Source organism: Danio rerio, chromosome 4 (assembly GCF_049306965.1).
Source record: "Danio rerio strain Tuebingen ecotype United States chromosome 4, GRCz12tu, whole genome shotgun sequence".
NCBI lineage: Eukaryota > Metazoa > Chordata > Actinopteri > Cypriniformes > Danionidae > Danio > Danio rerio.
This window is the reverse complement of record NC_133179.1, coordinates 42,197,501-42,222,474: the sequence shown is the minus strand read 5'-3', so window position 1 is coordinate 42,222,474 and position 24,974 is coordinate 42,197,501. Positions and strand designations below refer to the sequence as shown.

General features: G+C 41.2%; 2 protein-coding genes, 1 long non-coding RNA gene, 3 other non-coding genes and 1 pseudogene across 9 annotated transcripts; 4 read left to right on the top strand and 3 right to left on the bottom strand.

The window, feature by feature from the left end:
- Positions 1-1,883: 1,883 nt before the first annotated feature.
- LOC137494253 (U1 spliceosomal RNA) lies at positions 1,884-2,047 on the bottom strand. Its single transcript, XR_011014213.1, has one exon. It is a non-coding gene; the product is annotated as a U1 spliceosomal RNA (small nuclear RNA).
- Positions 2,048-3,965: 1,918 nt separating this feature from the next.
- LOC141381768 (uncharacterized) lies at positions 3,966-5,805 on the top strand. Its single transcript, XR_012402421.1, has 3 exons — positions 3,966-4,037; positions 4,116-4,178; positions 4,814-5,805. It is a non-coding gene; the product is annotated as an uncharacterized lncRNA (long non-coding RNA).
- A 4,014-nt stretch (positions 5,806-9,819) lies between these two features.
- On the top strand, positions 9,820-9,893 carry LOC137495106 (U6 spliceosomal RNA; annotated as a pseudogene).
- Positions 9,894-11,647: 1,754 nt separating this feature from the next.
- LOC100007824 (uncharacterized) lies at positions 11,648-16,789 on the bottom strand. 4 transcript variants are annotated; one of them, XM_073947379.1, is made up of 11 exons: positions 16,685-16,789; positions 16,533-16,566; positions 16,027-16,121; positions 15,486-15,946; positions 14,952-15,279; positions 14,064-14,817; positions 13,769-13,978; positions 13,409-13,677; positions 12,969-13,228; positions 12,605-12,850; positions 11,648-12,512 (listed from the first exon to the last, which is right to left on the bottom strand). In XM_073947379.1, exons 4-11 carry the CDS (start codon positions 15,668-15,670, stop codon positions 11,756-11,758), a joined length of 3,009 nt encoding a protein of 1,002 aa, XP_073803480.1. In that variant the 5' UTR covers positions 15,671-15,946; positions 16,027-16,121; positions 16,533-16,566; positions 16,685-16,789; the 3' UTR covers positions 11,648-11,755. The 4 variants fall into 4 exon arrangements, with proteins under 4 accessions (XP_073803480.1, XP_073803479.1, XP_073803481.1 ...); XM_073947378.1 differs by having other exon boundaries at positions 16,533-16,563; positions 16,685-16,785; XM_073947380.1 differs by lacking the exon at positions 16,685-16,789 and having other exon boundaries at positions 16,533-16,575.
- A 107-nt stretch (positions 16,790-16,896) lies between these two features.
- LOC141381695 (uncharacterized) lies at positions 16,897-18,137 on the bottom strand. The gene is made up of 3 exons (XM_073948007.1): positions 18,017-18,137; positions 17,208-17,740; positions 16,897-17,104 (listed from the first exon to the last, which is right to left on the bottom strand). Exons 1-3 carry the CDS (start codon positions 18,056-18,058, stop codon positions 16,975-16,977), a joined length of 705 nt encoding a protein of 234 aa, XP_073804108.1. The 5' UTR covers positions 18,059-18,137; the 3' UTR covers positions 16,897-16,974.
- A 4,630-nt stretch (positions 18,138-22,767) lies between these two features.
- trnak-uuu (transfer RNA lysine (anticodon UUU)) lies at positions 22,768-22,840 on the top strand. Its single transcript has one exon. It is a non-coding gene; the product is annotated as a tRNA-Lys (tRNA).
- A 118-nt stretch (positions 22,841-22,958) lies between these two features.
- On the top strand, positions 22,959-23,040 carry trnas-aga (transfer RNA serine (anticodon AGA)). Its single transcript has one exon. It is a non-coding gene; the product is annotated as a tRNA-Ser (tRNA).
- Positions 23,041-24,974: the final 1,934 nt, after the last annotated feature.

Sequence of the window (24,974 nt, the reverse complement as noted above, 5' to 3'; positions counted from 1 at the left end):
AGATGCTGTAGGTTGGACACCTCTCCCCTCCAAGACACCCTGAATGACCTGTCAGAGAGGTAAGATCTAAACCATTGTATAACAGTGCCCGCAACGCCCAGTGACTCAAGCGTAGATAGCAGGATCTGGTGGTTGACAGTGTCAAAAGCAGCTGACAAGTCCAGCAAAATGAGGACTGATGATTTAGAGTCTGCTTTAGCCAGTCTGAGATCCTCCACGACCGAGAGCAGGGCAGTCTCAGTTGAGTGGCCTTTCTTAAAGCCGGATTGCTTGTTGTCCATGAGATTGTTTTGAGTAAGAAAGAAAGGTGCTTCACAGCTTGTTTGTTTATTGACCTTGAGTGTTTTTGTTTGTTTGTTTTCTTTTTGTCTTTAAAAACCACCTAACAGCAGCATTTTGCTGACTGAAGGGTGGTTATGTAGTGTGTTTTATTTTTAATCATGGACAGATTCCCCGGCAACGACATGGAAATGGAGGGACTCGCAAGAAAGGATAAAGAAAATGGGCTGGATAATAGACGGAGAGGTAAAGAAAATGGACTTGACAACAGACAAAGAGATAAATAAAATGAAGAGGCCGGCCAACGAAGAGGTGAGAAAGGTAAGGATAAGCAAGAGGTACAAAGAAGAGTATGCACAAAGGAAGCAACAGTAACTGTAGAAGTAGAAAATGTAAAAGATGCAAGAAGATTTGATATAACCAAAGCAGTCACGGAGCTGATTGGAGAAGGAAGAATGCTGGCGGTGAGACCCAAACAAACAAAGGGAGTATGAAGTAACAATGGAGACTGAAGATGACACCGAAATTTTAATAGACAATGGATTGACAATTAAAGGAGTGAAATCTGAAGTACGGAGGTTACAAAACAGAGACTATGTTGTTTCGTTCAAGCATCTGCCTGTTTACCTAGCAAATGAAGAAATTTTAAGCAAGCTAGAGAGATGGGGAGTTTTCCCCATATCTAAAATTAAAAGAAGATTGTATCCTGGCACAAACATAGAAGATGGAACAAGGTTTGTAAAAAACAGATTTCCGGAAGAGATGGTCTCCTTACCATACAGTACCAAAATCGAGACGGCGGAAGCGCCACAGCACTTTAGAGTCATGCACACCAATCAGGTAAAAACCTGTCGACTATGCATGAGCTCAGAAAATGTGATGAAGGAACGCCCAGAATTCAGGTGCTTCAGATGTGACGAAAGGGGACATTTCGCAAGGACCTGTACAGCTGTGTCGGGCCCGGATTGTAAATTGGCCCTAATACCTGCAGGGAGCTTGTCACGCTGAGTTGGCTTTGTCCGCTCGATTGACCAACGCGTACGCCTTGTTTTATCCTTGTTTTATGGCTCTCTGCTCACTGGATGACCCATGATACTAGGGCGTGGATCTGTCAAATGTCATGACTTGACGTTGTACGAGGATTTGACGAAAAAATTCCCCGCAAACCTTAAACTACAGACGTCTGCAAAAGATTGCAGTTCTTGAAACAAAGTTACCTCTGATCCGAGCAGAAGCGTTCGCTTACTTAATGGCAGAAAAAATGATAACCTTTCACACGGTCTACATTCGTTCTGTCAGTAACAGCGGCCGGCCGGCAAATTAAATTCTGACATTCCACAGGGCACACTCGATTGGCGGACAAAAGCCACCGGGGGCTCTCTTTGCGTGTTCCTTCACCTGGTCAAACTGCTTTGAGGGGGGATCTTTCGAGTAGTTTTCGGCGTCAGAACAGACTCTTCTAGCGACGGGTGGGCAGGCCTTCCACAGGCGCGCGCAGCTCTACTGGAGCAAAAGAGGCTTGGCCAAGGACGAGGAAGAGAGGGAAGCGCCGCTCCAGCCGGGCCCGATGCTTTCGCCTGAACTCTGTCTTGAACCACTGTGCTCAGGGGAGAGCGCGAACGCAGTCCCCCACTACCAGAAATTATGCAGTCGAGATTCCCACATTTGGGGAATTCGCAGGGGTCAGCGTGGCCGGAGTGCAATGGCCAAGCCTCGCCCTGGGTGAACCACCTTCTTGATCATGGTATCTCCCCTGCCAGGTAAGTATGAGTTGCCGGGCGGCGCAAACGGCAGCCGGCGTTTTCTATCGGCCGTACTCCAGGGCGGTGATGCCCAGCCACCGAGCATGGGGAATGGGCCAGCAACCCCTGTCTCCTGACGGCGCTGTACTTGCAGCAGACCTGCCTGTGCCTGCAAACCACTCGCTAGTAACTGTGGCAACGCATGAAGAGTTTGAGCTTCCTCCAGATGCTTGCTTTGGGTTTTGTCATCAGTTGGGGCTGCCAACACATGGATTCCACCGGATGCACTCGATCTGGGGATAACAGACCCTCTATGGGGGGAGGGGAGGGGATCCTCCTGTTCTTTCTTTCTTTTGCTCCATCTGTTTTCTTTCTCTACAGATGCCGTTTTTCTCTGCTTAGTTTCTGATTTGGTCTATTTGGACATGTCGACCTCCTGCTTTGCTGCGGTTCGGACTGCCTTTGCCTAGAGCTCCGTGCTTTGCACTCTTGCCTTGTACATTTTGTGTCCTGTTTTCTCACGTCAGCCTATCAGCACAGTGTTCAAACGACATAGCTTGAAGAAGACGACGGGATCTACAAACGTTCCGCAAAAGAACTTCACTGACGAAAGCGGAAGCGCTAACGAAACAACCTCCCGCTGCAAGCACCTTACATTCCTGGGACGGGAAACCACCGACGGCTGGCTGCGAAATTGCCTCTGGTTCAGATTGGTTTAGAACCGTCCCTCTGCCCAAAACGCCACAGACGTCTGCAAAAGATTGCAGTTCTTGAAACAAAGTTACCTCTGATCCGAGCCGAAGCGTTCGCTTACTTAATGGCAGATAAAATGATGACCTTTCACACGGTCTGCATTCGTTCCGTCAGTAACAGCGGCAGGCCGGTAAAAATAAAATTCTGACATTCCACAGGGCACACTCGCTTGGCGGACAAAAGCCACCGGGGGCTCTCTTTGCATGTTCCTTCACCTGGTCAAACCGCTTTGAGGGGGGACCTTTTGAGTAGTTTTCGGCGTCAGAACAGGCTCTTCTAGCGACGGGTGGGCAGGCCTTCCACAGGCGCGCGCGGCTCTACTGGAGCAAAAGAGGCTTGGCAAAGGACGAGGAAGAGAGGGAAGCGCCGCTCCAGCGAGAGGGTGCTCGCTGCAGAGCCATTTGAGGAGAGCTGAGCTCCAGCAAGGGGGAGCATGAGCTGTCTCTCCTCCTCCTGTAAGCTGTTTTAATGCGTACACCAACCCCGCCCCTAACCCTACCCCCAGTGACATCACTCGTAGAAGAAGTGCAAAAAAGGTGGAGCTCAAGCTTAAGCTCCCCCTCGCTGGAGCTCAGCTCTCCTCAAATGGCTCTGCAGCGAGCACCACTTGGCTCCAGCCGGGTCCGACGCTACCGCCTGAACTCTGTCTTGAACCACTATGCTCAGGGGAGAGCGCGAACGCAGTCCCCCACTACCAGAAATTATGCAGTCGAGATTCCCACATTTGGGGAGCTCGCAGACATCTGCCCAGGGAACGTGCAATGGTAACTGTAGACTGTAGACTCTCGTCAAACGAGAAGCCGCGATTGTCTACAGTTTGCTTAGACCATGGGCTAATCGGAGGGATGCATTGTCTAAAGTTTAAAATCAGGGCCAATCAGCGCTAAGGATTTTCCAAAGTTTCTCTTGCTCTGAATGCTCAATTTATCGGGTCAGAAAGTTCATCTGCCGAGATAAATTCGTATGTTAAAGTGATTTTGTGTGGAAAGTTATTTTTATACTGTTATATTGATGCACAGTATGTTTTGTTCACGACATGTTTAAAACATCTCACTTTTTGAGCAGTATTCGTGAGGCTGCGCCTTCAGAAAGTACACCTGTCGTAGAGATTTCGTGTGGTAAGTTATTTTTATACTGTTATATTGATGCACAGTATGTTCTGGTTACATCACATTCGAAGTTTTTCACTCTTTGTGCAGCATTTTGTCTTTGTTCGTGAGGCTGCGCTGTCAGCAAGTACACCTGTCATAGTGATTTAGAGTGGTAGGTTATTTTTATCTTGTTCTGATAAACAGTATGTTTTGCTCACATCACATTTAAAATATTTCACTGTGTATGCAGTATTTTGTCTGTGTGCCTGACGCTGCGCTGTCAGACGTTCATCCATTACAGAGATTTTGTGCGGTAAGTTATTTTTATTGTTACATTAATGCTAAGGTCACATCATGTTTGAAATATCTCATTCTTTGTGCAGTGTTTGGTCTGTGCTGGTGAAAGTTCACCTGTCCTAGAGATTTCGTGTTGTAGGTTATTTTTATACTGTGATATTACTTACATGTATATATGGCTGCACAAAACCTGAAAAAGTTTAGCTTATGTATTATTTTCAACGCTTGTGTCGGTTTGATAGCTCCATTTACATAGTAAACAGTTGTTTCATTAAAATATAGCAACCATCATGCTAATAAATAAATATCCCTTCATATACAGCAATATATGTGACCATGACAATTATTATCATTAGTTGTTACTATGAGAAGTGAAGAACATTTTAAGATCTTAGCTGGGACAAAACATATGATCCATACCTGTACACAGTAAAATCATCAGAGTAAAATTTACTCAGTTCAGAGAACATTTGGTCCCTCTCTAAATTGAGCAAAATTTACTCAGCAGCAGAGTAAAGTTAATGAGCCGATGATGAGTTTAATTAAGTGATGATTGAGCACTGATGAACACCTGCTGTTAATATGCAGAAACAGAAGAGAAGCAGCAGCAGCTACGCTCATTGCTTACCTGATTGACTTTATTTCTGTCAGATGTTCAAAAAATCCATATGAGACTATGGCGAGGGGGCGTGGCCGAGAGCCGTGGGAACGAAGTAAGGCCACCGCGTAAGTGGATACACCTGCGGTGCGCACCTGCCTCAGATCCCACGGAAGGAGCTCTGGACCATAAAAGGAGGAACTATGGCAGAGGAAGCCGAGAGAGGACCGGGCCCGGACATATTTTAGTTTTGCTTTCACTTTGACGGTAGTCTTCGTGAGGAGCTGCCGTCCGTTCGTTTTGGTTTAGACACGAAGACTGCCGTCCCTGTTATTAATAAATATTTTAAAACTGCGTCGGTTCTCCGCCTCCTTCTTCCTGGTGGCCAAAGGGCCATGAACTTTATTACAGTGGTGCCGAAGCCCGGGAGAAGGAGGGACGCGTTGTCCAGATGCCCTTGCCGCTGAGAGAGGGGCGAGTGTTTGGGAGTTAACCCGAGTGGGGGAGAAACCCGTTCGTCTGCCCAGAGTGCCGGGGCGGCCTGAGGCTGGCGAGGAAAGGATCTGCCTGCTGCCATCTCCCAGCATGGGGAGGAGCAGGAGACACGGGGCTCACCACCGAAGGGGAAAGTGCTGAAGGGAGCCATCCAACAGAACCCGGGGGAGTCGCCGCGATCCACCATGATGCCAGAGCCTGCATCCATCCACCGAAGCAGGAGACCAGAGATGCCGCCAGCCAGCCAGGAGAACCGCCGCCGGACGCCAGAAGACAGACGGGTGGATAGATTCCTCCACAGGGCTCCCAGCACGTCGTCGCATCTCTCAGCTGGTGGAGGACCGAGTAGCAGCGTGTCTGGAGAACCGAACCCCAATTTTTTTTTTCTTTTTCCTCTCTCCCCTTTCCTGGTCTACTCTGTCTTTCCTTTTTTTTTCATCTCCTGTTCTCTTGGCCCGTCTCATATAGGTCTCGCGGGGGCTGTGGCGCCAACCTCCCCATTGTCTCCGTGAGAAGCTGCCGTCCCTGTTATTAATAAATATTTTTAAACTACGTCGGTTCTCCGCCTCCTTCTTCCCGGTGGCCAAAGGGCCGTGAACTTTATTACAGAGACTTATAGTCAAGTCCAGTGTTGTAATGAGAAACTAAATCATTTGGTGATGAAAGGTTAGTAATTTCAGGAAGAGAGTTAATACTAGCAAAAAAAGGATTCTAAATTAATATGTTTTATGTTACGGAAGGAAATAGTACGGAGAGGTTTGGTGGAAGAAAGAGAGAGTGCAAAATTAAATGAGAGAAGAAAATTATCCGTTATAGGGAGTTCCTCAGCAGAGAGGTCAATGGGTGAAACACCAGAGCAGCAGATGAGGTCGAGGGTGTGTCCTTTAGAGTGTGTGGGAACATTGACATGCTGTTGAAGTCCAAAGCTCTCAAGACAGGATATAAAATCTCTTGTAAGGGAGTTATTAAAATTATCCACATGAATATTAAAATCTCCTAAAACTATAATATTAGGTGAGAGGGTGGTAATATGTGTTAAAAAGCAGCAAAGTCATTTAGAAATTCATTATTTAGTTTGGGTGGACGATAAATTATGGCAACATATGTAGGTGTGGATCCAGAAAGTTTTGAAATCATAAATTCGAATGAAGGAATAATGTGAAAATGTTTTTAAAGGAAAATGAGAAAGATTTTCAAGAATGTGTTCTCAAAATTTTCTACATTTGTTTCAGAAACAAAGTGCATAAAAGACCAGTTTCAGAACAATTTTGGAAAAAAATATTTGTGGAAATAGACGAAGAGGGAATCTGGAAGAATTTAAAATGGAAATATTTAGACGCAAAAATTTAAACGTTGGATTATTTTATCAGACATAATGTTATTTTCACTGAAACAAAACTGGCACAAATTGGAAGCAGTGAGAATGCATTATGCAAAATATGTGGACTGGAAAATGAAGGTATTATGCATTTGTTTTTAAAATGTGTTGAATTAAATACATTTATGGCAAAGTTAAAAGAAAGTATTAAACAAATGATGCCAAGTAAAACAGAGCAGATTGAGGAGGAGACAGAATGGTATAAAATATTTTTATTTGGTTTTAATTAGGGATGCACCGATATGGATTTTTTGACCGATACCGATAACCGATAATTCTTCAGACTTGGAGGCCGATAGCCGATATGTATAGGCCGATAATTATATATATTTTAAATTGTTATATTTTTATACAGCAAACTTTATAAAAGATTGAACTGCTCTTATGAACTGAATAGTCTATACTTAAAGCAAAAAAGCTATGATTTCGAAATTGCAAGGTGATTATAGACCTATATTCACCATTTCACATAAATCTGCATGCAAAACATTATTTCCTTTTTATATAGCAAATGAACATGCACATTGATTGTTGCATAAAAATAATAGTTTAAATAACAAAATTATATTTATTTAACAAGCAAGTTAAATATACTTAAATATATAAATATACAAATCCATTTTAAATGAATTGAGTAACATATAATAATAAGTATTATTTTTTAATAAATGTATTACATTATATTCAAATATAATTCTATGTTTATTTGCAACATAACTAAATATAGCTTTTTTGAATTGCATATCAGTTAGATAAAATGTTTTTATAATTCGGACATTTATTTTACACCTTTTAAGAAATAAAATATTTTAATAGTTCAATAATAAACATACTGAAATATTGACTTTTAAATGTTTTAGAATTTTGTCAATTATATTGACCGTAATGTTCAGGTAACTTATTTATTAATATTAAATAACACATAATAAAATATTTAAACAACTGATTAAACTAAATATAGTACCTAAAATATTAGGTTGTAGGATATAAGAAATATTACATTAAAATACTTTCAAATTTAAATTTCAGGCATTGATATTTAAATAGGTTTGTCAATTTTTTTAAGTTTAATACATTATTTAAAAATCCAATTAAATATATTTTAAAATATTTCATTTACATCAATGTTTACAGTTATATTTACATATACACATATTATTTTTAGGTGTTACTGCATTTACATTGAATATTTACCTAAATTTAATTTACATATTAAATTTAATATTACAATATAATTTTATACCATTTTATTTTTACTGTTAGCTAAACTAGAGTTTATAACTTGTTTATGAATAATATACAGAACCCTAATATTACCATCCTTTAAATTACACAATGATAACATTAAAGCAACCACATGAATATGTGTACGCAGTGTATTTTTGGAAGTTTTATTTTATCTTTCAACTCTTGTTTGCAATAAATGAATAGAAAAAAATTATGAAAAGTGTAATATAAATATTGTGTAAACTTATTCGAGTCACAACAGATAACTCACTCTTGGGACACTGTAGCTACTGAACAAATATCTTTTAAAAAAAAAAGCTGAAATGTACACAGAGACAAGAAATAAAATGTTTATTTACACAAAATATATAACCATTTATACTTTTAACATATTAGGGCAGTACAATATAGCGTAAAATTATTTTATTATCACGACAGTTTATGCAATATTTAAAAAAAAAAAATCACAAACGTATGATAAATTATTATTTTTTAAACTACCTTCCCAGTAGTTGCTGCTCGGCTATTTGCTAGAGCAGCTCAAAGCTTAACCCAGAGCTGAAAATAAACACTAATAGCAGAAGTTAACAAGAAAAAAGAAAATGACAACAGCCAATCAGAGTCAGAATATCTTGCTTATTTGTTTAAAAAAAATGATGTTTGCACCTTTACAGTGTTTTTAGACTTAGACTTAATTTTTAGAATTAGTTATTTGCATCTGAACAATATCTTTTAACTGTTTAATATTATTAAGTAAATGATTTAATAACACAGATAAAAAATGCATTTTTGTAGGGAAATGTTATCGTAGAAATAATCGCATTTTCTATGCTATCATAAATGTTATTTTAGAAATAATAGCATTTTCTATGCTATCATAAAGCCCTACAACTTGTACATGTATATTTCTATTTGTTTTATACAAAATAAACATTTATCTTGCTTAGTTGTTTTAAAGACTAAATGTTTGCACCTTGACAGTGTTATTAGACTTATAATTTTTAGAATTAGAGTTAATTGCATCTGAACAATATCTTAACCACTTAATATTATTAAGTAAATGATTTAATAACACAGAAAAAAAATGCATTTTTCTAGGGAAATGTTATTTTAGAAATAATCGCGTTTTTCTATGCTATCATAAAGCCCTAAAACATATACATGTATATATCTATTTTTTTGTCAAACAAAATAAACATTTACAACAAAGCTTGTCGTCTTTATAGTCTGTTTTGTCTCCTTTTTTAATTTCCTCTATCCACTGCACCACTTTATAAATCGCGCTTCCTGGAGGTCCCGCCCAGCGGCCAATCGGAGCGCACGTTCAGTGGAACTTTCTCAAAGAGCCAACGGCACGCTACATGACATGACCAAATTCGGAAGCACGCTTTGTGGAACTTTGCGTCGACCAATCCCGAGCCAGACGTCGGGCCAATCAGGAAGAAGGGAAAGTGGAACTGTGGAACGGGAAGGGAACCGAAGATTCTCCCGCAAGAGGCGCAAGGATGACACGCAAATCAGTGAAGCGCACCATATTGCTATTTTAGTGCGTGGGTAAAAGTACAGAAATGAAAAAAGACAAAAGGCTTTTCACGATTCCAAATGGTGCATGAGGATGGGTTTAGCAAATCGTGGGAGGTGCTGCTGGGTCAACTGGAAAGTCTACATGCATGGTGAAAACGAATGTGGGATGCTTTGATCGTTTGTTTTGTTGTGCTAATGCACTTCCAAAGCCTTTGCTTTAGTGGGACTTTGCCATAGGCTAACCTGACACTCTAATTTCCCCAGTCTTTAAACTTGGTGACCTACTGCATCAATCAGTGTGCCTAGCACTGACAGGACCAAAGCTCTGTAGTGCACGGCATACAAGTGGTAACATGGCTCTCCAGGTCCCACCACCTTGGAGGAACATTGCTGGGACTCGAGGCGTACATATGCCCTGAGCCTGTCCACTCATCTGTGCTCGCTACGGTGGCACATATACTAAAATTGGATCGATACAGAGAAGATTAGCATGGCCCCTGCGAAAAGGAACCTGATGGATCTTCTCTGTCCCCACCCTGCGGCCCCCAGCGATCCTCTCGACGTCACATGGCCTTGGACTGCAGGGTAGTGACCCCTGAACCCCATTGGGGTCACCTGTGGCCTTGAAGGGTGCTCATGCTTGCTGAAATTAAAGAAATGCCCAATATGGTAAAAAATCAAAGGCGGGCCCAGGGGCGGGCTGGCAGGCTACCTGAAACTGGCATAACAAGTAGCCATGTGCTTTCTGGGGTATGACAGGTGCATATTAAGTAGCCATGTGGACAGCTGTCATTGTATATCAGGCAATCAAGAATGTGTATTACAATGTAACTGAATAATTTGAAAAAGAAAATTCATTTTAAAGGAGTTACATTTAATAATAAAAAAGTATATTTTGTAATAAATGTATTAAAATATCTTTAAATATTGTATGTTTATTTACAACATAGCTAGCTAAAATGTTTTTATAATTATGACTTATATTTTATATTTTTTTAATTAATAAAATATTTTAATGGTTCAATAATAAAACATACTGAAATATTGACTTTTAAATTGAATATTGTATAGGGTAACTGATGTTAAATTAAAACATTCAGTTTAAGATTACATAACGTTTAGGTAACTTATTTATTAATATTGAATAGCATGTAATAAAATATTTAAACAAAATTATCATAGTACCTAAAAATATTAGGTTATAGGATATAAAAATATATATCTATAATATATATAATAATTAAAATATATTATAATTAAAAGAGTCTAAAATATAAATATTAGGCATTAATATTTAAATAGGTTTACTATTACTTTTAAGTTTAATAAATTAAGAATATAATTAAATATATTTTAAAGTTGTATTTTATTTACTTTAATTTTTACAGTTACATTAACATATACACATAATTTTTAGGTGTTACTGCATTTATATTGAACATTTACTTAAGTTTAATTTACAATATAATTTTATACCACAATTGTTTTTTACTGTTAGGTAAACTCTATTGTTTATAACTTGTTTATCAATAAAATACAGGACCCTTAAATTACACAATGATAATGTTAAAGCCACCACATGAATATGTGTACGCAGAGTATTTTTGGAAGTTTTATTTTATTAAATAAGTTCTTTAACTCTTGTTTGCAATAAACGAATAGAAAAAAATTATGTAAAGTGTAATATAAATTAAGTTATTTGAGTCACAACAGATAACCCACTCTTGGGATACTGTAGCTACTGAACAAATATCTTATAAAAAAGAAAAGAAAAAAAGCTGAAACATACACAGAGATTAGAAAAAATTAGAAAAGTTTATTTACACAAAATATAGAACTATTTATACTTTTAACATATTAGGGCTGTACAATATAGTAAAATATTAATTTTGTTATGACAACAGTATATGGGATATAAAAATCACAAACGTATGATAAATTATTATTTTATAAACTACCTTCCCAGTAGTTGCTGCTCAGCTATTTGCTTGAGCAGCTCAAAGCTTAACCCAGAGCTAAAAATCAACACTAACTGCAAAAGTTAAGAAAAAAGAAAATGACAACAGCCAATCACCTTGACAGTGTTTTTAGACTTAAAATTTTTAGAATTAGGAGTTAAATTGCATCTAAAAATGATCTTTTAACCATTTAATATTAAGTAAATGATTTATTAACACACACACAAAAAGCTGCATTTTTCTAGGGAAATGTTATTTTAGAAGTAATCAAATTTTTCTAAGGTATCATAAAGCCCTAAAACATATACAAGAATGAATATATATATATATTTATTTATTTTTTATTTTTATTTATTTTTTTAAACAAAATAAACATTTAGAACAAATGTACAAAATTGGTCATTTTTAAGAGTCTATTTTGTCTCTCCTTTTTTAACTTCCTCCATCCACTGCGCCACAGTTTTCCCAGAAGCCTTTGCACAAAAGTGGACGCCTCTGAACTGGCTATGGCCAAATTCTTTAGTTTTTGGCTGGCCACACTTTTGGCATAGGAACTGCTGAGGTGCTTGTCTTTTTCGGGGAGTCAAACCTTGAGCTGCTGCTGCAGCGGCTGCCTCCGCCAACTTCTTCCGCCGCCATGCTGTGGTCTTTGGCACCCTCTTTTCATCTGGCGCAGCAACTGGTGCGAGTACTCCAACAACAGTAACAGGCGCAGCACCAGCAGGAACAGAAAGAGGCACAGCACCAGCAGGAACAGGTGCAGCACCAGCAGGAACAGGAACAGGTGCAGCACCAGCAGGAAAAGCAACAGTCTTAGCAAAGCCTGCAGAAAATGATTCAAGTGCTGCGGTAAATGCAAGTGCTGCAAAAGGTGCTGATGTGGAGGCAGGTGTGAGGTAAGTGGCTGTGCCAGGAGAGACATGAGGACCAGGTTTGACAGATGCTGCCGCTGTGCCCACAGGAGGCGGTCGGCCTCGAGAACGCGGTGCTGCCTGTCCAGACGCATCCTGCGGTATTGCAGACTCGAAACACGAGTGTCCGTGCTGGACTGCTTCCGGCAGTTTTTGTAGCACCGGTGGGAGCGGTACAGGGGCCACCAGAGGAGCAGAGAACGCCTCGATGTCCTGCTGCAAAACCTCCCTCTCTTGCTCCTTTGTTCGTGCGTTGAACCTATGAACAGAAAAGATAATAGTTAGTATAGGTGTTAAATTATTTTGAATATGAAAGGAGACACAAACAAGAACAATAAATACTGAACCTACCACTGTGAGATGGTAAGCTGGTTCAGCTCAAACAGTTTTAATTTAGTTTGAGCCATGATTCCAGGGCTGCCCAAGACTACATCACGGATCTTCCTGTAGTCCCTTAGAATGGCAGCCCATCGGTTCACACGAACTCCGGAGATGGTTTGCCTGGCAGGGTGGATTCTGCAGAGAGCCAGGCAGATAGCTTCCACTAGACGGCTTGCACTGGGCCACTGTGCAGGTCCACCTTCACCAAGGAAGCATCTGTGAAATGAAAAGGGACATACCATAAGACACATATCAGTCAACCACATCAATAACGCTGGTTCCAAGACTTGCTATGAATAGAAAAATAAAAAAAACAGAATACAAAAAAAGCTACCTCTTTAGACTATCTGTGCCGGGGGTTACGTTGGTCTTCGAATGGCTGACCTTAAAGCGACCCTTCAGCAGTTTGTCACGGTGGCGGGGAGGATAGATGAGAGGTCCCTTGTCATGATCTGCTAGGTGGTTCCACAGCATGACAATCTTATCTACCATACTCTGCGTGACAAACCCCTGATGCCGCAGGTCAACCAGACAGTCAGCCAGTCTAATGACATGGTCATATCCAGGTTGGCCATCTGGTCCCACACTCTCCATCTGTACATGAAAACAAACAAACAAATTAATAAAAAATAAATAAATAAATGTACCAATATGAAATGACTTTTTGTTAAATTTTACTCAAAGTTAGTCATTCCTTTGTGGTAAAATTAAATATCAGAATCATCACGTATCATGACATCACAGTGTACACAGTGTGTTTGAGTGTTCATTGACCTGGCTCTGACTGGACGACGCAGGAGAGGAAGACACAGCTGCTGGGTCTGTCTGGGATGAGGGCTGAGAGGGGTTTTGGAGGTTGCCCTCAAGCTCCATAAATTCAGTGGGCTCGTCGAGGTATGCATCCTCAAACCCCTCATCGCCCTCCAGATCAGCCAGTAGGTCTTCATTCTGAAGGTCATCGGGAACATCAGGATCTTTAGCCAGGTCTTCCTCTAGAGCTCTATTGGTCTGAGAATACAAGTATTCCACACCAATAAGCTCTCCTGTAGAAATACAGAGTTTATTGCATAAATGCTTTAAATAAAGAAATGGCTGGAAAACAGCTAAAATAAAATGTCTGCATTAATGCAATACCTGTATATTCACCGGGGCTGGTGTAATCCTGCACCAGTTTCTGTCCCAGGAGCTGCTGGCTCAGTATATTGCAGTACTGCAGCAGCTGGCCACCGTAGCAGATGTTCTCTCTGCGGGCACCCTCTACTGCAGCGACCCCACGTGCCTCATTCCACTGCACCAGGCCTTCCAGCAGGTACATTTGAAAATGCAAAGCATTTGCACTTGTACCTAAAAACAAATTTAGAAATGATTGTAAAATCATAGTACAAACACACAAATAAACAACAAGTGGCATTTTTTGGGTAATGTTAACCTGGGACGAAGCGATTTAGGTGCAGGTGGAATGACTCCAGAGATGTGGAGCCACGTGCACAGCGATACACTGGCAGAATGACCCCCTCCTTGGTCACCTGCCCTGTTTTCCTGTACAGCTGTACACCTGGCGGGTCCTGGATGCAATGAACGTGGCGCTGCTGGGTCTGCCAGATCTCTTGCATCCTCTCCTGGTCCAGAAGTCTAATCCCCATGGTGTCAGTGGCCCCCATGAAGTCTTGCAGCAGCTTCTCAAGAAGCTGCATGGTCTCCTGGGCCCCTCGAGTGCGGCGGCGGCAATGCTTTGCCAGTTCTTTGGCAGTGGGCTGGCAGCCTGTCAACCGCTTGGCCTCCATTAGCCTCTCCACATCTGAAGCATCCCATTCAAAGATGCAAGCAGTGAGGCGCTTCATGAAGGGTGCATAAAGCGGGTGGCTGTCTGTGGTCACTCCAACGGTAAACCGCCGCATGAAGTGCCACACATCCAGCCTGACAATGAGCTGGTCCCACTCGCTAAACATTGCAGCCGCCTTTCCTTTCCCAGTGGCAGAGCAACAGTCCCGGTCCACATAGAGAAGTTGGGGAGGAACTTCTCCAGCTCTCCGGTAGCGCTCCACGAGTCTAGAGCACATGGGAAGCAGGCCATCACCCTCTGCCTCAGTGAGGACACACATGAGAACCTGGCCAAACTCGTTGCCCACATCTGTGACCCATGCTGCAGTGCCAGCAGCCTCACCAGCCAGTTTCTTAGTGACCTAATACAGGATGAAATATAGTAATATTATAGAAGACCTGTTGTTTTACGGTTGGAAAATAACATATTGTGACAAATAAATTAAATAACAAAACAGTAATGTGGCAATGATGTTATCAGTGTGTGTATTTTTACCTTTTTAGTGGAATCCATCTTTAGGATGGTTCCATAGATGGAGGTCACCCTAGCCTTTAGTTCAGGCAGCCGTGTCAGTACATCTTTAGCATACACTGACAGCAGCCATGCCGGACAAGGCACAGGCACCATCTGAGGTAGCCGGGCAGCGAGACTGCTGGGATCTGTGGTGCAGTCTGGGAACTTCCCAACCACAGAGAGATAATGGGTTGTCTGGGCAATCCATTGCTCTCTGTGCCTGACACACAGGCTTCGGTAGGCAGACGTTGCACTGTTCCCAAGTGAGCGTCCCCGCATCCACCTCACAATCTCCTTATCACAGGACAGCCTATATAATAAAAAATACACACAAAAAGGCAGCTAAATATCAGACTAATCAGAACAGACATTTTTCCATGTTAAAACTAGTGCTGTCAAACAAATAATCATGTTTAGTTAGTATTTATTTAATATATTATATGCATTTCATGTATTGTACGTGTGTGTGTGTGTTAGTGAAATATATATATATAAAATCATAATAAATATGCCAACCTGTAGGTCAAGACTGCAGGAAACATTTCCCTGTGGACAGGATCAAGCTGGCTAAGAATATCTTGAGACCAGGCTGCTAGCTTTTTTTTGCAGGACCTGCATTCAAGATATTCTGTAGCCATGTAGTACCAGCCACTGACGTCCAAGACTTTCCTGACCGTCCTGTACAGTCCACACGCCGTCATCGGGAAACCAAGACGCCGACAGTTAGGCTGTGAACACAGCAGCCGGTATGCCCACAAGCGATAAGGGACCCACAGGAACAGCCTTGCATGATAAAAGGCATCTGGTGATGAAGGAGGTTGAGAATACAAAGGACGGGGCCCAGGAGGATGCCACCAGAGACGCAAGTTTTTAGTCAGCGCCAGTCTGCCAGACTTGTCTCTGGTGAAAAGAGCCTTGCTGACCCACAAATGCTGCTCCTTGGGAAGTGTCTGTTTCCAGCCTTCTGGCAGCAGCAGCTGTAAGGGAAAGGAAAAACAGAAATCGTGTACATGTCTACTTTTTTGGTGTCTGATTTTTGACTAGTCATTTTACTTACTTCCTCTGTGGGCAGAGGCTGCTTTTCTGGCGCAGCAGCTTTCGACGCAGAGGGCACAGGTTCAGGCCGGACGGGTGGTTCAGGAGCCAAGTCAGCTACAGTGCATGGCACAAAAAAAAAGGAAATGAGATACATAGAATTGGCACAATCTCTCATAGTAATACTTCTAACAGAATAAAAAATAATAATAATTTACTACTGCTAGATATTAGTACTACAATTAAGCATTAGTAACATGTTAACATTAGTTGTTGCAATGTATGTGATGATTAAAATTATTGTAATGAGATGAAGACGAGCATAAATATGTGATGATAAAAAGTTAGTTTAATGTTGAGCGGGATGAAAAATGGCGGCGGTCGGTGGTAAAAAAAAAGCAATTTGTGAGGAAAAAAGCCTAAGAGAGAAAAAAGCTGTCATTATATTTGGTAAAAAGCAGAAAAAGATAAAGGTTAGAAAAAGCCAGGTTAGCTACCGATGATCAGAAGGTGTAGTACACCTCCTACCTTACTGCTTCCAAAACCATCCAGCTGAAAGCTGCTAATACATAATAACAAACCAGGTTATATAACGTACAATAGCCCAGTAGGGCATATAAATGTACAATAACACAGTATTCTTAAATTAAAGGGCAAATTTAAACCCACGTAATTCCCACCTGAAACATCCATGTGTGACACTACGGCAAGCAGAGCTTCATCAGATGGTTCTTCCTCAGGAGCTGAGCTGGAGGCAGCAACTGTTAACATAAGGATAAACAGCATTAAGTCATCTTTATTTAATATGTGCTTAACACAATAAAAATAGTTTTCAAAGCACTTTACAGTATGCAAACATTCTGGAAAAATGACAAAATCACTTTAAAGCAAGGTCAAGTCATTACTGTTCAGTGCTGTTTCAAAAGCTGCGTTAAGTTTATACAGCAATTATAATAAAAACAAAATGAAGTCACGTAAAATTCATGCCTGGAGGTGCTGATCCTGGCAGCATCTCAGCATCTCTTCTCCTTATATATTTCTGGAAAAGTTCCATCTTTGTGCCAGGTCTGGAACTCTGCCTTTTTACCCACTTGACAAATCTGAAAATAGAGAGAACACCTTTGAAAAACACTACACTTGGAGAGACAAACACTATACTGTATGTTACTGTCTGAATCCTCTGTAACAGATGTCAACCCATACCCTTTTCTGTCACGGTCCGTTGCCTCATAAAGGTCCTTGAAGGACATGGCAGCAAAGTTGCCAAAACCAACAAGAACCTGGTCTTCCTGGGCTGGTGTGCCATGGCCCTCTCTGACACGGCGCTCGCTGATGGCAGCCATCATGACAGGAAACAAGCCAGCATACCGCAGCAATGCGTCTTTGTTTCCCATGATGAATGACTGGGTGGTGTCACCAGCCTCACGCTCCCGCTGATGCACGGCCAGCACCATGGCTGCATAACCAACATCGTTGGAAAGCAACCATTTAAAGGTTTTACCCCGGTACTGGCCGAACTGCAGGGCGCTTTCGCTGAGCACGAGCTGGTGACAAGACGAGTCACCACCCGCTGCTGCCACGCGAGCGATAGCCTCCTCCTTGACCCTTGCCGCAGGCCATGAACGGCCCGGAGTGGGATTTTTTCTGTAGGCAGCAGCAAGAGCTACTGCCTCAGGTGATGGTTTAAGGGTCAGCTCACCGGTGGCCTCCCTGCGAAACTGGGCACTGTAGTCCATCTACAACAGACACACACACACAAAAAATTTAACTCAAAAAGCTGAATCACCGTTTCATCCATCAGCCTGCGACTGCCAAGCACCAGATCCCGGATGTGGTGGTAATTGGTCAGAATTTTAGACCACCTGGGGGTGCAAACACCAGCCTTCTTCGAAGTGGACTTGGGTACGGCAAACAGCTTTGTACAAATGGCCTCAACCAAGCAGCTGGTGCTAGGCCACTGTGCTGGACCCCCAGGATGTCCAATCAGACAGTGTTTGACGCTCTCTCCACACCTGGAGTGACTCCGGAGTGCTTCGGTGCCTTGAAGCGCCCATGTGTCAGCTGAGGCTGATGTCGAGGCTGGTAGTTGATGCACTGTTTATCAACATCCAGGAGAGCTGTCCACAGCTGGATGGCCTCTGTCACCTGCAGGTCAGTGAGGTAAGGAGCCTTACGAAGATCTAACAAGTAAGCAGCCAGATCCTGGACCTTGTCCCACCCAGCAATGCCATCAGGTCCAATGACTACTCCATGGTAAATACAAAATAAATTTAGTATATGTGGAATAAAAAAAGACTAAATCAAATAAAGTTCTTAATGTGTCTTACCTGAGCCTCAACAGAGAGACTGTCTCCAGACTTGGATGGCTGTGACGGCAATGAGGGGGCTGGGCTAGGAAGCTGTCCTTCTCCACCAGCAGATGTGGACGGCTCAGCCAGTGATGCTGGGGACTGAGGCAGAGGCGAAGATGAGGGGCTGTTTCTGAGATCACGGCAGGGGTCATCCTCATACAGCACTGGAACTGTGATGTCCTCCATGATCTCCTCCTCAAACCCCTCATCTTGTAGATCCTCGTCATCTACTTCCTCCACCAGCCTGTCTTCCTCCTCTGGGTTCTGGAGCACCGGAGTCAGGGTTTTGCCGGTCTGGCTGTAAAGGTGCTTTATTCCCAGTAATTCACTTTAAAGAATAAAACAATAAAAAAACATATATTAAATAAAACTAATAATAAAATAAACATTTAGATTACCATTTTGTGTAGTACATTAAAAGCTTAATGAATAACTTCCATAACAACTAATTAATGGATTTCTTGCCTGTATTCAATTCAATTCAATTCAGCTTTATTTGTATAGCGCTTTTACAATGTAGATTGTGTCAAAGCAGCTTCACATAAATGGTCATAGTAACTGGAACAGTGTGGTTCAGGTTTTAGTGTTTAAGTTCAGTTCAGTTCAGTTTAGCTCTGTTCAGTGTGATTTAATCATTACTGAGAGTTCAAACACTGAAGAGCAAATTCATCGATGCGTAGCTCTACCAATCCTGAACCATGCGAGGCAGTGGCGACAGCGGAGAGGGAAAAAAAACTTCACCTGATGGGAGTGAAGAAAAAAAACCTTGAGAGAACCAGACTCAGTTGGGCACGACCATTTTAATTTCTCCGCTGGCCAAAAGTCTTGTGCAGAACTTCATTGTATATGCTCCAGGAGGGTGATAGCGGTTATCCCAGGGCTTGCGTCCTGAGACGTATCTTTTGGTGGACAATGAGCTTTGTGTTTTTCCTCTCTCTCTCCCTGCAGGTAACTGTGTCCACCTGGTAGCAATCATTGGATCTTTCTAGAGAGGAGAGAGAGTATTTAACCTGAGCTGCACTTCAAACCAGTGTTGGTGGTGTCAAGTGCAGTGGCTGAGCTTTTCTCCAAATTCAGACCTGTTGTTTGTGAGAGCTTTACAGATATGATTTGGCTTAATAAGCTACTGTGTGGTGAAGATATTGGAGTCAGACTTCTAATTTCTATGATCTTCTTGATAACATCTAATAATTCACCTAAAGAGAAGTGAGTCTGGTTGATTTGTTTGTTTGTTTATTTTGAGGGTTAAGTAGGAAGGTGGGTGCCATTTTGTTTTGAAATCAGTTTTCCCCTGCTTTTGTTTAGAAAAAGGAGTTAGTTTGTTTATGTATTTTTGTTTCTTTTATTTCAGATTAGCAAGAGAATATATTAGGGGTTAGCTTGTTTTTGTTTGTTGTTTTGGCCTTGCCCCGTTCTGAATTAAAACCCTGTTTTTCTTTGTTATATTATGATATATGTAAATAAACTTCTCTTTTTCTTGATTTGATCTTGTGTCTAAGTTTTTTAGCCATTCTGTTTGAGGATATGAGTTCTCTCTCTTATTTTTCCAGCCATTGCACATCATCCACCACCAATCATTTATTTTCTGTTGCAGTCACATCCCTAGACTCAAAAAGACCGTAACAGGCTCTAAACGCGTATGATTGGCCCGTGATTAACGAGTGACTCAGACCCGATAGAGGACTCGAGAGATGAATGGATCAATTCTTTTTCTGGCTCTAAACGCGTATGATTGGCCCGTGAGGAACAAATGACTCAGACGCGATAGAGGACTCGAGAGGTGAACGGGTCAATTCTTTTTCCGGCTCTAAACGCGTATTATTGGCCCGTGATGAACGAGTGATTCAGACCTGATAGAGGACTCATGAGGTGAACGGATCAATTTTTTTTCCGGCTCTAAACGCGTATGATTGGCCCGTGAGGAACGAATGACTCAGACCCAATAGAGGACTCGAGAGATGAACGGATCAATTATTTTTTTTCCACACGAAATGTGAAGAAGACTTGAAATAATGACACCACCTGCACAAATGTACGCATGCGCGAATTAACAAATTACTCCCTGAGAGGACTTATAGTTCCCGAGTCATATTGAAGATTCGTTTAAAATGAACGGATCGTTCATGATCGACCCATTACTAAACCTGGTTAGATACCTGCTCCAGTCAGGGATTGAACCTTGTGATCTACCCAAAGTGTTATTTATGGACATATTTCTTGAACTAGTACTGTTATTTATGCATTTAGTAGTTTCTGGTGGGCAAAAAATACAAAATATAACCTTAATTTCGCTTCTTTCTTTCTCAATTTCTCAAATTTTCTTATTTTTCTTGTGCTTTTTTCTTCCCCTTCCAAAACAGACTATTGTTCCCCAGCTTTAGCGGAGTCGGTAGAGGGTCCAGGGTTCAAGTCTGTGTTCGGGCATGAGAGACTCTGTGGAGCCACAGCTTTTGCCGTTGAGCTATCGCTTGCTGAAAGTTTCATCTGAATGCACAACACGTGTACTAGGCATGAGGACATGGGAGAACAGGCAGTCTTGTAGTCATGGCTGCGTGGTTAAGGCGATCGACTAGAACTCGGTTGGGGTATTCTCCCGCAGGTTCAAGTCCTGTTAACTATACCCACATCCTGTTCCTTTTTAAAATTGCAGCAGTCATCAATGTTTGCATTTCCATTGTTTCTTGGGAAAAGCGTTGTGCTGGTAGGAGGAGAAAAACAACTGTCTTCTCACTGAAGAGAAAGGGGCATATCACATGGAGGAACATACCACACAAGGGCCACAACAGATGTCCTGTAGCTCGCTGTGATCATATAGTGCTTAGTGTTCTGCATTGTGGCCACAGCAACCCTGGTTCAAATACGTGTCATGGCATGTTTTTCAAGGCGACATTGGTGTTGCACTCTGTGTTGCCATCCATAATCTCCAGCCTCCTTTTAGTGCAGGCTGTGCTAATGGCACATCCTGAATGTTTACGTTTCCTAAAGTGTGGAAGACTAGGGATTCGATATAAGAGAAATAGGATCTTTGATGGCAGCATGCTGTGTAGATAACTAGTGATCAAGTCATGCTTCTAAGGCATGGAAGGAATCTTTTCAATTGTTGAGTGTCCATTCATTGCCACAACAGCAGAAAGACCTTCTGCAGTTATCATTGATCTATTTAATGTCTCCTACATGACATGAAGTCCAAACTATTGTGTTGTACTGATGTCTACTCTTACAACAACCATATACCCAACCTCAAAGTAACCTGTCGTGTTTTAGCAACATCTACACCAACCATAAGCCTAAACCTCATCTCACGGTAAACTTTAGTGTACTGTGAAGGTCTGCACCAACCACAACCCTAAAAATTGCCTACTTATAAATTACTGTTTTGGAGCCCGGATAGCTCAGTCGGTAGAGCATCAGACTTTTAATCTGAGGGTCCAGAGTTCAAGTCCCTATTCGCGCATGTAAGGCTCATTTTGTGGAGCCACAGCTTTTGCCGTTGAGATATCGCTTGATTAAAAGTTTCAACTGGATGCACAATACATGTACTACACATCAAGACATGGCAGTTCAGGCAGTCTTGTAGTCATGGCCGAGTGGTTAAGGCGATGGATTAGAAATCCATTGCGGTCTCCGTGTGCAGGTTCGAATCGTGTCGACTATGTCCTCTCCCTTTTTAAAATTGCAGCTGTCATCAATTGTTTGCATTTGCATTGTTTATTGGGAAAAGCGTTGTTCTGGTAGGAGGAGAAAAACAACAGCGTTCTCACTGAACAGAAAGGGGGCATATCAAAGGGAGAAACATACCACACAAGGGCCACAATGGCTGACGTGTAGCTCGCCGTGATAGTATAGTGGTTAGTACTCTGCGTTGTGGCCGCAGCAACCCCGGCTCCAATCCGGGTCATGGCAGATTTTTCAAGGTGACATTGGAGTTGCACTCTGTGTTGCCATCCGTTATCTCCAGCCTTCTTTTAGTGCAGGCTGTGCTAATGGCACGTCCTGAATGTTTACGTTTCCTAAAGTGTGGAAGACTAGGGATATGATATAAGAGAAATAGGATCTTTGATGCCAGCATGCTGTGTAGATAAGTACTGATCAAGTCACGCTTCTAAGGCATGGAAGGAATCTTTTCAATTGTTGACTGTCCATTCATTGCCACAACAGCAGAAAGACCTTCTGCAGTTATCATTGATCTATTTAATGTCTCCTACATGACATGAAGTCCAAACTATTGTGTTTTACTGATGTCTACACCTACAAAAACCATAAACCCAACCTCAAAGTAACCTGTCGTGTTTTAGCAACATCCACACCAACCATAAGCTTAAAACCCCATCTCACGGTAAACTTTAGTGTACTGTAAAGGTCTGCGCCGACCACAACCCAAACCTTGCCTACTTGTAAATTACTGTTGTGGAGCCCGGATAGCTCAGTCGGTAGAGCATCAGACTTTTAATCTGAGGGTCCAGGGTTCAAGTCCCTGTTCGGGCGTATGGCGCTCATTTTGTGGAGCCACAGCTTTTGCAGTTGAGCTATCGCTTGATGAAAGTTTCATCTGGATGCACAATATGTGTACTAAGCATAAAGAAATGGCAGTACGGTTAGTCTTGTAGTCGTGGCCGAGTGGTTAGGGCGATGGACTAGAAATCCATTGGGGTCTCCCCGCGCAGGTTCGAATCCTGCCGACTACGTCCTCCCCCTTTTTAAAATTGCAGCAGTCGTCAATTGTTTGCATTTCCATTGTTTCTTGGGAAAAGCGTTGTGCTGGTAGGAGGAGAAAAACAACAAAGTTTTCTCACTGAAGAGAAAGGGACTTATCACAGGGAGGAACATACCACACATACACTATAAAAAATTGCTGTTAAAAAACGGTCAGATTCTACGGTAAAATAATGTTTTTTCACTAAAACAGTAATATTCTGTTAAAAACAGTGCTTTCTGGGTAACATTTTTGTAGGTAAAGTAACCAACTGCAGAAAACTGTGAGCTAACAGAGTTCAGATTCGATGTTTTGAAGTCTGTGTTTGAAATCACGCTTTGTGTCCTTGTTCACTATTTCATACACTAGTTAACTAATATAGTTCACCTGACAGTTTTAATGAACACTAATGAGTGAATTCAGACACTGTTGAACACCTGCTGTTAATAATTACAATTACTAAAGAAAATAAACAAGAAACACAAACAGTGACTTGAGTTACAACATTAAATAAAATAAAATAAAACAGCTTCAGTCTCAGCAGAGGATCATTAAACAACTCCACAAACAACAGCAGACACACACTTATTACTGACTGATTTGACTTCCATACTATTCTCATTGAGATCCAACAGAAATTAAGGTGTTTTTTGTGTCACCGTAATGGAGTGAGGGGCTGGTTTAGTTGGGCTCTTCACCCTTGTACACATTTAAGAAGACTTTCAAACTGCTGTAATACAGAGTTTACAAAACGTTTGTACTACAGCATTAAAGTTGGGAAGTCAATAAATAGAGAAATCTATTTGACTGAAATTAGTTCTAATAAACGTATTGTTATAAATCTGGAAGAAGGGCCTCATGCAATAGATTTTATGCTTAGCTGCAGGTATTAATTTAATTAATGAGAAGTGGAAACAGAAAAGATACCTCTGTAATTATTTAACAGTTAAGAAATAACATACAAAAACAGTTCAGTTATGACAAATACACACTCAGACCTCATGAATCTGACCTTGTATCTCAACAATGGTAACATCTCAAATGTTTCATGCTGCAATGCATGCTGGGAGTGGCACTGTACAAATATCCCAGCATGCATTGCGGTATAAATAAATGTTGTATAATGGTCTAACAGTTTTCTTTATTTGTGTTTGATTCTGCTGTTGTTTATGTTTAGACTTTCAGTTGCCTGTTTGTGAGTTAAACTGTTAATTTTGTTAGTTGTCACCATTATTGAGGTTCATATGCTGATTATTGATGTCTGTTTGAGTGCGATTTACACCATAGAGCAGTGTTATTGTCCAAGATATTCTTAAAAACTTCCAGAAATCATTGCCATATATAGACATATAATGTAAAACAATAGATTTAACATTGAATAGGAGCAGTAAATTTTATTATACTAAATGAGAATAGACTCTGCCATTTAATAGCAACATGAACATCACCAGATCTTATTTAGGTTTTTGGCTGGCTTGCTACATCAAAAGAGCTTTTTAAACAAAGTTCTTAACAATTGCAGCAGCCAAGATATATAAATGTTAAAAATGACAGGGCTAAGAGCCCAACTAAAGCAAACTCTGTTCTCCATGATGGTGACGTAAAACTTTAACTTTTTTACTCAAGAAGAACTTTAGTAGATGTTATACAAAAATACATGTATTAAGTAATAAGTGTAGCTGGTGATGATGTTTGTAGAGTTGTTTAATCATCCGCTGATCATTTAAATGATTTAATCATTTGTTGTTCTTCAGGTTATTTCATCATAAAGCTGTGACTAAAGTTTTGTATGTTCTGTTCTTGTTTTTTCCCTTCAGTATTTCTTCATTTGTTCATCGTTAATCCTCAATTATCATTTAATTAGTCAGTTAATTAATGAATTTACTTCAGCTTTGCTCCATGTTTCTTGAACACTCAGTAGTGTGG